Source organism: Leptidea sinapis, chromosome 38 (assembly GCF_905404315.1).
Source record: "Leptidea sinapis chromosome 38, ilLepSina1.1, whole genome shotgun sequence".
In the NCBI taxonomy this organism is placed as follows: domain Eukaryota; kingdom Metazoa; phylum Arthropoda; class Insecta; order Lepidoptera; family Pieridae; genus Leptidea; species Leptidea sinapis.
In genome coordinates, this window is record NC_066302.1 from 4,809,078 (window position 1) to 4,824,750 (window position 15,673).

The window sequence follows — 15,673 nt, forward strand, 5'->3', positions numbered from 1 at the left end:
AAATTACGAAAACAATTAATTGACTGATTACTACTTACTTGGTCAGTTTGATCGAATAGGAAATGAAATGGAATGTTGCTAGTAGAACTATGTGAAGTTTATTTTATAATAACTGGTTGAATATGTTAATATACTGTGTGGGCCCGCAACTGGTTTATTAATCACTTGTCCAGGGATGGATTGATAATTAATCGATTATTTTATTTTCTATATTTTAATCTAAAGAATTTTAAATCTGAAATGTGTGTGTGTGAAAATGAAAACTAAATTATTTTGAACTTTCAATTACTTTTATGCTCTTATAGATCACGTAAAAAATAATAATTTATTAGAAACAATTATAGGCTTGATGTATCGTTAGATTTTGCATAATTAGGATAACTGGTTGAACATGAGTGATATATTAAATAAATTGTGTCGGAGGCAAAAATAAATTTGTAATTTTAAGTCCCTTATTCATAATAGTCTGCTAACTTAAAGCATTGCTAATTCTCACTCTGTCTTCTTCTATTGACCTAAGTCAGAATGAGAAAAAACACTCCTTAGCGGCTGTTTAAAGTTAGCGGACCATTATGAATAAGGGGGTTAGAATTTACTTCTATTTACAAGTTTATTTCTTATTATTACATTGATAGTGAGTCATATGGAGCTATTTTTAATATTTCTAGAAGCCTAATCTGCTTTAAGAGCTCAATGTCAGCAGGTTTCGGGCACTGGGCTGTTATGCGGTGCGGATTGCGGGGCGACGGGTCGCATAGTACTCAGCGCGTACGCAGACACCCTCACACGCACGCACGAACGTAACCAATAGCGAGCTCTCTGCATAGCTGCGAACGCGGGCGCGGGCAGCGGAGGGTATCTCGGTGCGTGTGCACTCGCGATGAGAATGAATTCTTGCTAACCTCCGATATGTTCATTAAACAAGTCTTAATAATCTCGCCGCAGCTGAGGCTCGACCGGTTCTGTAGGTTGATAGTTCTAACGTTCTAAGAATACACGCAACCGCTCGGAATATGTTGATAAATTTTTGATCATGAAAAAGGATTTGAATTCTGAATCTGACGACCCATATAGACCAGTAAGTGACCCTGCCTGCTCAGCTAGAGGTCCCGGGTTCGAATCCCGGTAGGTGCACACATTTATATGATGAATATGTATGTTTGTTTCCGAGTCATGGATGTTTATTTATATTTATGTATGTATATCGTATTAAATATATCGTTGTCTTGCAACTAGGCACAGGCTATGCCTAGTTTGGGGCAAGATAATTTGTGTAAAGTGACAATATTATACTATATAAGGCCCCTAACTCAACCTTCCGCATTATAGGTATGTTTTCTTCTATTTTGTGGATTTATTCCATAAAAGCAAATACTTCCCCCAACAAAACAGAATAAAGACTTGCGCTCGAGTCTTACACGCGGTAATTACTTAGCCAAGGCAGCTGTAGGTCTGTAGGTAGTCCATTGAAATGTTACATTTTTAGGCCTAACCTTGCGTTTTTTAGAGGACGCATTTTATTTTTTTTATGTGTAGGGGGGATGGGGGGGGGGGGTCAGTGTAAAGCTACAACCAAGTTTGTGGGTTTGCCACCCTTGTACCACGGCCGCCATCTTGAAAATAGGGGTTGAAATGGTTTTGACGATATATCTCTTAAACTATTTATCTGATAAAAAATATTCGAAAACATTTTTCGTTGAAAATTAAATTCTCTACAACTTTTGTCCAGTAAGTTTTTTTCGTAGAACTATAATTAAAAAAGTTATAAGCGAATATGTTCAGAAATTGGAGAAAAAAAAAATATTTTTCGATATAACTTTTTTTATATCATTTTACGACTATTTTCAACAGCCTTACTAACTCGACTTATATTTGTTCCTGGTTTTTACATTATCAAGAACTTTACATTTTAAGTGTTTATATCGTTTACATTAATAATCATACCATGATATGAAATACGTAGATATATATGTTAATACAACATTTCACTTTTCACATGTACCCACATAATAATAAATCATTTATATTGTTATCGTTAGATAGCTGTTACATAGATATTATATCATGTACGTACAATTGTTGTTACAAAATGATATTACATTTAATCTCTTCTACGTGTATTTGCAACTTGTATCAGTTGTCGCTTATCACATGTTCCTATTTCATGAGGAAATTAATGTTTACCTCGCTTACCTCGTGCTTCAGCTTGTGGGAAAGAATATGTCTTGATTATGAACTTGTAAGTAATTCTAGTAGGCTTCATAAGATACATAATAGCTTTAAGGGTAAATGTAAACACTTTTATAATAAAGTCTCAGCCACTGTTCAGGCATTATCTATAAATAAATTAAAATCTTCTTATATATAAAATTCTCGTGTCACAATGTTCGTTCCCGTACTCCTCCGAAACGGCTTGAACGATTCTCATGAAATTTTGTGAGCATATTGAGTAGGTCTGAGAATCGGCCAACATCTATTTTTCATACCCCTAAATGTTAAGGGTGGTTCACACGAATTTTTTTTTTTTGAATTTTTTTGACATTTTTTTTATATTTGTTGGATTATGAGTCAGCATTAAAAAAATACATACAACTTCAAATTTTCACCCATCTACGATCAACAGTTACTTTTGTATCACGATTTTAATATCGGCAATACAACGTTTGCTGGGTCAGCTAGTGTTTTATAAAAAAATGGCTCCGTCGTAAATCCTATTATTCGGACTAGATTATGATTATTTTATAGCGATTGAAATGATTGTACAATATTGTATATTTTTATTGAAAAGAGCGCAAAAAAAAGAATGCTGGGAAAGTTTCTTGTGCTGCTTTTTCTCTCTCAGAGCGCCATTTGTTTCCGAAGCGGTAGTAGTATCTAGTATATTAGAAATGATATCAAAAAGAATTGTAATGGAATCAATTTTGAGAAAATAAATGCCTTTTATGCCTTTTATTATGAATCCCCCATCTCATGGGAATCAAAACTGGTCAGTAAGCATTTATATTTTTACATTTTTATATATTTATGTTTCAACTGTGTGAATGAATCTATTAAATATTTTTTAAAACTGTCTTAAGAGATCTAGCCTCACGTTAGTCATCTACAATTGATAATGCAATATTTATGTGCGACAATTATAAAATATTGTTTGTTTTTTCCCACGTAGATGTAAGCAGTCCTTGCTTTATGATAAGGAAGGGAAGGCTTTTTTTTTTCTTTATGAAAATAAGGGATTGTAATAAGTAATTGATACTCCATAACCATTACAATGCAGTGCCGCTCAGGATTATTGAAAAACCGAAATATTCTGAGCAACACCACAATTGCGCTCGTCACCTTGAGACGTAAGATATTAAGTTTCATTTGCCCAGTAATTTTACTAGCTACGGCGCCCTCCAGACCGAAACACAGTAATGTTTACACATTACTGCTTGACGGCACAAATAGGCGCCGTTGTGGTACCCATAATCTAGCCGGCTTCCTGTGCAAAGGAGCCTTCCACTGGCAACCCACAGCACCGCCAGTAAAATTGTATAATTATGTTACTTCTCATACAATATGGCGGTATTGTCACACAGTATCATTGGGACACAGCGGTTAAGTTGGAGCATCCAGCATGAATGCTGAACTTTTCCTGCATAGATTTGAAGGTTTGCTGAGAGAACGTCATTCACGGGATAAAGGCGAAAAACTTGGCCAGATGAAGTCAAGAACACAAAATATGTCGTATATCATTTATGAGTGGTTAAGTAACTGGTATTAAACTATACCGAATGGAAAGTCCTCTGTGTAATTATCGCATACATTAGACCATATTAATTGGTTTTTAACGATCCCGATGTGCAAATATTTGGAGATTAATTGTTCATTATACATTTCCTCTGCTTCTACTGCAAGCAGATTAGGTAATGGCGGTTCGTGTTTTAATTACTGTAGGAATTTCTGCAGTCCATTGCAGCATATAGGTATTGATGAATGAAATACGAGCTATTAGTTATTCATTTATGGTCATTGAATAAGATATTTATGCATAACTTGGATAGATATTTGTTGATCTTTCGCGCGTTCATATTAAGTTTTGTGAATACCTGTAGGTGTGTTTATGTTTGTGAAAGGCTTTGCCCATTACAGTGCAGTGCTGCTCTCTTAATGGAACCGCAAACATTCATAGAATGGTCCTGAAGGAACTCACATATAACACATACACCACCAAATTCATTACACACTCCGATTTTAATACCCGGAAACGACTCTCTTGTACTCTTAGGTACCTAATATTATAGTATTCTGGTATTGTAGATGTACATGGGCGGAAGATTTTTTATTATCCTTCACGCAAGTCAATTGCTCCCTATATTATAAATATAAATGCAAACTATGAAATAAACATCCGATGGAGGTGGCAGAAATTATTACGTAGTACGGTCAAAAACGGTTTTTCTTAAAGGTAGGAAACTTCTGGCGTTTTATATTGATCCAGATCATTTTACCCCATTCGGCGGCTTGCTTGTGCAATCTCTACAATAGAATCTCGATAAAACATCCTGCTGGCACTGGTCGACAATTTCTGAACGACTATTGTATATGGAATAATATTACATCCTAGTACTCGTATGATATCTGCAATGGTAGAACTGCAGAAATCATTGGAACAGAAAGAAACCCTGACCCAAGTGTATGAAGCAAAAACTTAAAAAAAAGAAGTAACAGTAATGAGAAATTTTCCTGAATTATGAAGCGTTGTCATGGGTCATCTGAATACTGAAAATATTACAACAATCATTATTAATGGCAAAAATGTTGCAATGAAATAAAGTCCACTTTATATATAATGTATATTTTAACGTATAAGAAGAAAACGCGATGTTAGCGAACAACATCATATTATTCTCAATAACACAACAATAGCAGAGCAACGAGACGGGTATTGTGTTACTGCGCTCTGTTTGTGAGCGTTTATTCTGTATTTACATAGAAATCTGTTCGAATCTGCATTTATAATGTGCTCATCTGACGCGATAATACGAGTTGTTGAGCAAATTCAGCCTTGTTTTGTTGTCACTCGGGACCGCGTTGTGTCTCATATTACGGGCGTTTGCTGCACGTTAATCGAATGGAAATAAATAATTATAGGTTCCTACAAATTCTAATTCAAATTCAAATATTTTTATTCAAAATAGGATGTGAAATCACTTATTGAAAGTCAAAAAACTACCACCCATTCCAAAATGAATGCCTCAGGCCTGAGAAGAATGGGCGCAACAAACTCAGCGAGCTTTTTTTTTTCATCAAAAATATGTTTTACAATTAAAGTAACATTTACAAAACTGTGACAAAGTAATATTGTACAATTAAACTTATTATTTAATAGCCTGAGGGCGGTCGCTCCATTCCCAATTTATGGTATTATCAAGAAAGTCATTTATGTTATAGTAACCTTTATCACACAAACGTTTTTTAACAATTCTTTTGAATCAACATTATTCACAAGAGGAGGATATTCATATAATAATAATAATATTGACACACTTTTTACACAAATTATCTTGCCCCAAGTTAAGCAGAATATATAGCCTGTGTTATTGGTTACAAGACAATTCTATATTTAATACAATATACTTACTTAAACATACATAAATTCATATAAACATACATAAATACATTTAAACATCCATGACTCGGAAACAAACATCCATATTCATCATATAAATGCTTGCACATACCGGGATTCGAACCCGGGACCTCTAGCTTAGTAGGTAGGATCGCTAACCACTAGGCTATACAGGTCGTCTATTCAAATATGTATGTATTGTGTGTCGTGCAATGGTTTTCTAGCAAGGCACAGCTGTAGCTCAAAGTACCTAATAATATAATAGAAATTTATGTATTGCACACATAAATTACTGGGTGATTATTCAATAGCAATTTGGTTATAGAATAACAGAACTAAATTTACTTTCACAGTAGTGGTATATATTAAATTAGGTTCTTATAATAATAATAATAATAATTATATTGACATACTTTTTACACAAATTATCTTGCCCCAAGTAAAGCATATATTATAGCCTGTGTTATGCGATAGAAGACAATGATATATTTAATACAATATACTTACTTAAACATACATAAATACATTTAAACATCCATGACTCGGAAACAAACATCCATATTCTTATTAAGGTAGGCATTGCCTAATTGCCTATATGGAATGGCGGTCCTGATTGTGAGGGAAGGGTTAGGATGTTTATCAACTTGAATGTTCCCCGAGGTGAGTCTCGTGGTCGCATATAATAAATTGTTCTAATGGACCTTTTATGAATTATTATGTAAATCTAAAAAAAAAATAGCCCTGATACTGAGACGACCGCCGAACAATCAACTTATCGAAAACTTAGAGAAAAATTATAAAGAAATAAATATTATGAATGTTCATTGTAGGCACATTTATGAAAATTGAATATTAAAAATCTCACTTTTTTGGCTCTAAATAGTGATTTTAATTATTATAACACTAGAAATAAAGGATTGATTGTAACTTATTCTAGTAGGATTCATAAGGTACATTATTACCCTGAAAGCAATAGCTTTCAGGGTAAATGTATACACCTATAAAATAAAGTGAAATAAATTCAGGTATTATCTATAAGTAAATTTAATTTTTTTATTAAAAAATGTCTCTGGTCGATAATCCTACTACTCAACAGCTGAATATCTAAGTGATCGGATAGCCTGGGACTAGATATGAATGCTGGCAGAGTTTCTTGCGGCGTTTCTTCTCTCTCAGAGCGCCATTTGTTTCTGAAATGGTGGTAGTGTTTCAAGTGGCATCATATGGAATTCTAAAGGAATAAATTTGAGAAAATAAATGCCTCTTATCAAGTAAGTCGCTCAAGCGATGGTTGCCCGCGACATCAAGTGATAACGATAAGAATAGAATTCTTTGTTGAGAACTCGTGTTTTGTAGTGACCGTGCCATGTACCTATAACAGAAGTCAGAAATAATCAAATGTAGTCGATGTAATGTTTTATTTAACGTGAAATATTATATCACAACTAGCTAACCCAGCAAACGTTATATTGCCATATAAAGTAATAAAAAAAAAATCAATAGTTTAAATTTTTGGGGTATAAAAAATAGATGACGACCGATTCACAGACCTACCAAATATATCGTACATAAAATTTATCGTACTACAATAATCATTATATTCGATTGCCATCTTGCAACTCTATTGCGTATCTGTGGATGATATAGAATAATATTAAAATCGCGATACAAAAGTAGGCGTTGATCGTAGACGGGTGAAAATTTGAAGTCGTAAGTATATCTTTTTTTCAATATTTTTTTCAAAAATGTAAAAAAATATATTTAGGGGTTGGTGACCACCGTCATTTGAAATGTCATACAGCTTCAGATTATTGACAGCTAATTACTGACAGTAGAAGGTAGTAATGTATCTCTATCTGTAGAAAGTATATTGGGAACGGCCGTAAGAAGAAAAGTGTGCTTACATTGTCTTTAAGCACACTACCCGTTTCGCTATCAGACTGTTAATGATATGATATCCTTGTATGTTTAAAGAACGTCATTGATTGCGACCGTTTAACTTCCATAATATCTTGTGAACTGAAATGATTATGCGAGTTACATATTTAGTTATGAGTAACAGTCTGGGTCGTCGAACACAAACATTTCTGTTCAAGAACGAGGAGAAATAACGTCACGCGTTCATAATAGATTTGCATCGTTCAATTCTGACGTGTTTCTATTAAAAAATTAGATGGATTATGATTCACGGGTGAGATGCGCCAACATAATATTGAGAACGTAATGAGGGATTCCGGAATCATGGCCGGTAGCAGTGCGTATGTCATATCATTGTTTGCAAATAGTTCTGGTGTGAAGTGTAAGCCGCCGCTGGTAAGTGGCACACACACCACTGCGGTCAGATGACCTCACTCGAGCTAGTCTTCTGACATGTCAATCCGTGATGTGATCGCGGATCGGTGACATATTAACTAATACGCTGTGGTCAACAGTCCAACAAATATTATCTGCCCTGCTGCAGCTCGTTTCTCGGTATACCTATCCATGAAATATGTAACACGTAGTCGTGCATAGCATTGCATGTACGGTTGACATTTTTTATATAAGGACGAGAAGAGCACGACGTTCAGCTGATGCTTATTGATACGTCCTTCCCATAGAATGCAGTGCCGCTCAGAATTCTTGAAAAACCCAATAACTCTAAGCGGCAGTACAATTGCGCTCGTCACATTGAGACATAAGATGTTAAGTCTCATTTGCCCAGTAAGTCTTCGCACGACAAATTAGGATATCATCCCCACCATCTGGATGTGTGGCGGTCCTCCACAGTGCGGTTTTCAAGGAGCTTTCTTCCACGTACAACCAAGCTGTAGAATCAGCTTCCTTGTGCGGTGTTTCCAGGACGATAAGATATCGAGTTCCTTAAAAAAAAGCGTTCTCTTCCATCGCATTTATGTCAGTTAATTGTCTAATCTTCTTAACCGCGTATGCTGCAGAACTAAGTCTGTTCGCTAATCCTTCTATATGGGGGCCCCATTGTAATTTGGAATCCAGAGTAATGCCAAGAAATATAGCAGATTGCACCGGTTTTATCACCTCTCCGTTTAACAAAACACTTGCATCTACATTTTTGACATTTGGTACGGTAAATTTTACATATTTCGTTTTCTTGCTATTTAACAATAGGTTATTAGCGCTAAATCAGTACACGATGTCATATAGAATATCGTTCACTTTGTCATACATAGTTTGGCTTCTTTTCACTTTGAAAATCAGAGAAGTGTCGTCCACGACAAAAGCCACAATATAAAGAATATAATATCACTGTTTTAGCAAATGTATGTGATATTCATGATTAAATTATACAGAAGTTTATAGCAATGTGTTTGTCATACAAGATATCTTAAAAATTGTTGCGGTGATAATGCTGCTATCTACAGAACATTGACCGGTGATATCGCCGTCATTTTGTGTTACGTAACGCTCTTGGTAGCTATCGCGATATCGTCTAACTCTAATGTTAACTCTTCATACATTCATTATGTTACATACACGGACTAGTAAAAAATAGGGACTCCGTGTCACCTTACGTAACAGTGTATCACTAAAACAAGCCGATTAACGTGTAAATACATAGCCCCACGCACACACTTACACCACTACACGCCGATAGGCGGCCATTATGAGAATTGTCATCGTCTGTGACAGATCAGTCTGCGTCTCAATAAAATATTTTAAAAATGCCGTCGTTCGTTGTGAAAAAATGTAAAAGCGATACTATAAAAATCTTTGTGGCCATTATTTAAGGGAGAAAAAATTTACACAATTTTTTCTAGTACTAGGATCCTAGGGTACTAGGATCCCCCGTAACCGCACACACACTAGCATAACGGTGCTTCACTTGCTAATATCACGGCGCGGAGTCCTTCTTTTTTTTACTCATCCGTGGTTACATATGCACCAATATCTTTAGGTTCAAATAAAATCAAATTCACTTAGGTTCATCTATTCATTTAGGTCAAAGAAACGACACTTATCAATCTCCAAAGTTATTTTTTACTATTTGTCACTACTTCGGCAAAGGTTGAGCTTCGATGAGAAGTGGCTAGAGACTTCACTATTGGCACTCTTTTAAAACAACATTGACATCTTCATCGTTTTTATCTGACTTCAAAAAGGAGGTGGTTTTCAATTCGTCCGTTTTTTTATGTATGTACACCGATTACTTTGAGATTAATGATCCGATTTACGTAATTCTTCTTAAGTTCGATGCGGAATAGATGCCATTTGGTCCCGTAAGATTTTTTACATAGTTTGGCCCAGTAGTTTTCATTTTATGAACATTTTTTATGAAAATTTTTGTTACGTGGATGATAATTGTTTTTCCGCTCAAAGTCACGCGTGGCGGGTGTAGGTACCTACTATTACATTTGGCTTGGCACTGACATAAACCTATCAATAGGTAGCACATATAAATAATAGTATTTTTTTAATAATAAGGGTAAAGGTTTGCATTATAAGTGTATTAAATAATTTTTTTAGTAATTTGATACTTTTCAGTTTTTAAAGTCGTTTTTTTTTAAATTATAAATTATTTTAATAACAATCTTTGTAAAGTGATTTAGTGAAAATACTCAAACACCAGATACTCTATGACTCACAGGCGGTTGTTAAAATTACAATTACACGCGTTTTAATCCATTAAAAGTGTTTTATTTATAAGGTTGAGTATTATTTGTTGCAGGTGTTCTGCGACATCGTGGTGAGGGACGGGGAGATGGTCTGCGTTGAGCTGGTGGCGCGGGGCCGGGGCAGCACCGCTCAGTCCGTCATCTTCCTCGGCTCCATCCGCTACGACGCGCTCACCAGGGTCTACGACGCCAGGGTACGTAGCCAATACTATCTTACCCAAGTACTACCCTACTCGACGCAACAAACGAATTTCTTTTAAAGTTATCGCTAATTGAATGCTGTCTTTTCCCCGATGTCCGCACGCCTCGTCTACGATGTAGTGCTGTCACGGTAGTAGATCGCCATATCAACGCGTATCTTTTGAGCAAGGGTTAATGCTAGGTGATCGGTGTTTTCCCCTGTGTTCTCTGGAATGCCAGTTATATCTAGATCATATAATAGCCCTGCTGTTCGCATTTGTAGGATTTTAACCGAGACGGTCGCCGCGGACTGCGTTTCATTAGTATTAAGCTGCTCAAGCCGCGATATTCTCGCCTCTACGCCATCAAGTCTTTCACAGCAATCATCTACCACGTCTGTAAGGCGGGATAGTTCTGATCGGAATGCCGAAATCTCCTCGCGTAACAATCATGTCGTGTCTGCCGGGCTAATAGTGTAATACCAGTGTAGATAGATAATTTTTGAAACCAAAAAAAATTGTGGGATGTAACCTGGAAATGGAAGAGAATAAAACAAAAATGAAAGGAAAAATAAATAACGGGCGATCTGAGGTCGAGAAGTCCACTTCTCAAAAGGGGAGGTGATAAAGGGTAAAAAACGGTTTATCTCGATTTCCGGCAAAACTGCTAGTCCTATGGAAATAAGTCAAATGGCAAAGTTGTAGGTAATAAAAAGATCTATGACCTAACCTCAAAATTTATGTGAAAAATTAAAAAAACAAATGTTTTGGTTTTTTATTTTTATCTTTTTCAAATCTAATTTTTTTTTCACGAAATTTGGTGAAATTTTGCCCTTTTTATGTCCCAAATACACTGTAATTTATTAGAATTGAAATATTTATTTTTTCACCTTGTTTTCAATCGAAAATTCACCCGTCAAAATATCAGCTTTTTTATCACTATAACATTCCTAGACTCTGCATTCAACTGGCTCGTATCTGCACACGGTCACTTATCACTCTCATGGCGCTCGCGACAGTGCTGTAATACCCACCTCAGGTAAACACCTGACACCTCTGTTATGTTATATTCTTATACTGCGTAAGTAACAATAATTCATTATTCAAGTGTAGCGTACAGAACCGTGTTAAGATGATGACTTCAAAAAGAAGGAGGTTATCAATTCGATCGGTATTTTTTTTATGTATGTACACCGATTGACCGCACGACGCGGTGCTGATAATCTAGAACGTTTGATGGTCACCGGGAAAATTGAGGGGAAGAGACCAAGAGGCTGGAGCCCACGACGCTGGTCTGATCAAATATACGAACAGACTAACCAACCCATCAGCATCGCACTCCACCATGCGACAGACCGAAACAGATGGAGGAAAGCTGTAGACGAACTTAAGCGGAGTCACGATCCTCAGCAATGAGGGAACGACTGTGAAGAGTACACCGATTACTCTGAGATTTATGATCCGATTTATGTAATTCTTCTTTAGTTCGATGCGGAATAGATGCCATTTGGTCCCATAAAAAATTCATATAGTTTGGACCAGTATTCACCTGGTCTACCTGGATGATATGATTGCTTTTTGTGTACGGCTTTTTAGGAGTTTTCATTCAGGTTGATGATATATTATTATTATTAGTTAACTTATTTAAATAGTTAGCATATTTAAATAGAATTTTTTTAAATAATTCAAATAAATTATTAATTTATCACTGACGTTTGCGTCGATGGTTTCATGTACATTCAATACATGTTATGATTATAGCACATTTCTGTGAGATTACTGAGAACCAACTATTGCCTGGCGATTAACTAACACTCTATCTATCTCTGTCTTTTGTAACCGATAGTAACTTCTGTCCCGCTCACACACGCTATCTCTATGAGAATGACTAATTTATTAATTATGTATCATTATCAATTTTATTTCATATCAAGTATAAAAGCTAAAGTTTAATTAATTTCTGCTTCAAGAGAATTGATTGTTAAATCCAATTTTACCGCGAAAAGCGATGTCAGTGCGCCGTGCAACTTGTACGGCAGTTAATTATTAAGTCTCTGGTGTTGCAAGAGATTGTGGGGTTGCAAGAGATTGTGGGGTTGCAAGAGATTGACCCGTACGTTCGTTTGTCCTCCTATTCGATAAAAAAAATAGAGTTTTTATAAATTTCTGAATACAAAATGTAAAGAAAAACCCTTCCAATAATAAATAATAACCCATAATTATATCCTTGTTTTCATTTTTGTTATATTCTCTTACTTTTCTAATGGGTTTCATCCCACTATTATTTTTTTTGGTTTCAAAAATTATCGACCCTGTTCTAGTACTAGATAGAACTTTCATCGGATTTAATTCTTATATACAAAGTTATGGGACATGAAGGGAAAGTACCTTAAATATCGAAGATAGGCTATTTTACGGAAAGAAGACTTTATGTTATTTTTAAAAGTTAGTAATTCTACATTCAAAGATTTTCTAAAAATTACTTGCCTCGTCTGGGAATCGAACCGACTTAAATGTAAAAAAACACCCCTACTCTTATAATGCCAATCGAAAGAATGGCCAAAAACTAATAACTCTTCTTAAGTAACATAGTCGTATACATTTCAGTCGGTTCGATTCCCAGACGAGGCAAGTAATTTTTAGAAAATCTTTGAATGCAGAAGTACTAACTTTTAAAAATAACATAGTCTTCTTTCAGTAAAATAGCCTATCTTCGATATTTAATGTAAAGTACATTAACCCTTCATGTCCCATAACTTTGGGACACCCTGTATATAAAGTATCGAGTTATTAATCTAATTATAGTTACAATTATTGTTATTTTTGGAATCGGTGTCCTTCCGCCGCGACTCCATCTCGCCTCTCGCCTCCTCACGACTCAAGCACATCTCACCTATAACTATGTATATAGTTACAAACCTACGAGTATCTTGGATGACACCGACTCTAAAAATTGCAATAATCGTAACTAAAATTAGATTAATTAATTTGATTGCATAAAAATACGCAATTATTTTTATAAGTTTTAGTGCATATTATATCTATTGTTTTGAAATAGTGTTTTTGTAGTCGGTTGTTTTTTTGTTATTTAATTTTCTATTTTTTAGTGAATTTGAAGTACGCTAACCAAAAATTTGTCTAAATATGTGGAGATATACCAAATTTTTCAATGCAGCAATGAAAAATCTAAAAATAAGTGTAAATGTATCATCCACATACGTATACCAAATTTAAGACTTTTATGGTTTTCTTATTGATGCCATAGTCAGATCTGGACCAAATTTCAATGGGACCACACGGGAAGCACCAGCTTTCAAATAAAAAAAGAATTATCAACATCGGTTCACCCAGTCGAAAGTTTTGAGGTAAGAAACATAAAAAAAACCGACGAATTGAGAACCTCCTCCTTTTTTGAAGTCCGTTAAAAAACAGAATTGCTTGCAAACGAAATGATTCTACGGGAATATTAGATATTATTGCCGTGCCGTAGAGAGCTCTCTTCGTTGTGTGTCTTCTACAGCATCGATCACAGGGAGTGTTTCCAAGTTATCTGACCTGATTTTCACCTGACCTATTAATCTTGCGTATTCTCATAACATGGCTCGTGCTCGCTGAAATGTCATTGCTGTGGCGCTATCGTGTTCTGGAATATCCCATCACACTAATATATGAAACGGTGACGATGGCTGGTCCATGTTTCAAATCGAGAACGAGTGCAGCTTGTGGGACTGTTTCAACCTATTGTCACTACATGTTCGGAAATTATCTAGTAATGCAGCCGATATTAATACCATCTATCTTTTGGCTGATGAGGTGCTGCCGAAGACTGCTTCTTGTGCCATTTATAACTTCGAGGATCCTTTGCACAGGATGCCGGCTAGATTATGGGTACCACAACGGCGCCTATTTCTACCTTGAAGCAGTGTGTAATGTGTAAGCATTACTGTGTTTCGGTCTGAAGGGCGCCGTAGCCAGTTAAATTACTGGGCAAATGAGACTTAACATCTTATATGCCATTCAGAATTTTTGGGGTTTTTCAAGAATCCTGAGCGGCACTGCATTGTAATGGGCAGGGCGTATCATTTTTTTTTTTTTTTTATGGAATAGGAGGACAAACGAGCGTACGGGTCACCTGGTGTTAAGTGATCACCGCCGCCCACACTCTCCTGCAACACCAGAGGAATCACAAGAGCGTTGCCGGCCTTTAAGGAAGGTGTACGCGCTTTTCTTGAAGGTACCCATGTCGTATCGTCCCGGAAACACCGCACAAGGAAGCTCATTCCACAGCTTCGTGGTACGAGGAAGAAAGCTCCTTGAAAACCGCACTGTGGAGGACCGCCACACATCCATGGTGGGGATGATATCGTAACTTGTGGCGTGTCGTGCGAAGGTGAAATTCGGCGGCAGGAATCAGGTTGAACAGCTCTTCGGAACACTCCCCGTGATAAATGCGGTAGAAGACACACAATGAAGCGACGTCTCTACGCAACGCCAAGTGATCCAGCCGTTCACAGAGTACTGGGTCCCCGACAATTCGAGCTGCTCTGCGTTGCACGCGGTCAAATGGATCGAGCTGATACTGGGGTGCGCCAGACCAGAGATGACAGCAATACTCCATTTGAGGCCGGACCTGCGCTTTGTAGAGCGCTAGAATGTGGGCCGGCTTGAAGTATTGCCGTGCTCTATTTATCAATTACCATCAGCTGAACGTCCTGCACGTCTTGTCCCTCATTTTCATAAAAAAAAGAATAATTAAAAGAAAATTAAAACAAAATCGCAAATTGACTTTTGTCTCCTAACTTATTAGCGATTTTTTCTAAAAACTGCGACAGTATTATGTTGTCAACAGGACAACATAATATTTGTTATGGCTTCTACAATTCAGGTCGAGTTAGTAAGTGTTCTGTTAGGCGATTTAGGTATATATATTCTTTTAATACAGGGTCCAGAAAATATATATAATGCGCGACGTGGTGGAAACTTCGAGTTCAAGTTCAAATTCAAATATGTTTATTCAGAATAGGATTTAAAATCACTTATTGAGCGTCAAAAACCACCCAATTGAAATGGTATTTCAGCTTCAGACCTGAGAAAAACGGGCACAAAACTCAACGGGCCTTTTTTTTTCTTCTTCATAATTTTGTAACAATATATGTATTTATCGTACACTAAAATTTATAATTAAATAGGGTTAACATTGTCCCAGTTTCTAGCAAATTTGTCAATGCGAGTTATGAACATACAGAACATTA

At 36.1% G+C, this 15,673-nt stretch overlaps 2 protein-coding genes across 2 annotated transcripts in view; one reads left to right on the plus strand and one right to left on the minus strand.

Annotated features, from left to right (window-relative positions):
- The window catches only part of LOC126975835 (uncharacterized protein KIAA0930 homolog), a 72,179-nt gene that overhangs the window by 41,366 nt on the left and 15,140 nt on the right, over nt 1–15,673 (plus strand). The window contains exon 5 of the mRNA XM_050823872.1: nt 10,296–10,436. Within this exon, the coding sequence (XP_050679829.1) occupies nt 10,296–10,436 (141 nt within the window). The remainder of the gene's footprint in view (nt 1–10,295; nt 10,437–15,673) is intronic.
- LOC126975834 (phosphatidylcholine:ceramide cholinephosphotransferase 2-like) overlaps nt 1–15,673 on the minus strand; it is a 140,458-nt gene that overhangs the window by 28,503 nt on the left and 96,282 nt on the right. The window lies entirely within an intron of this gene.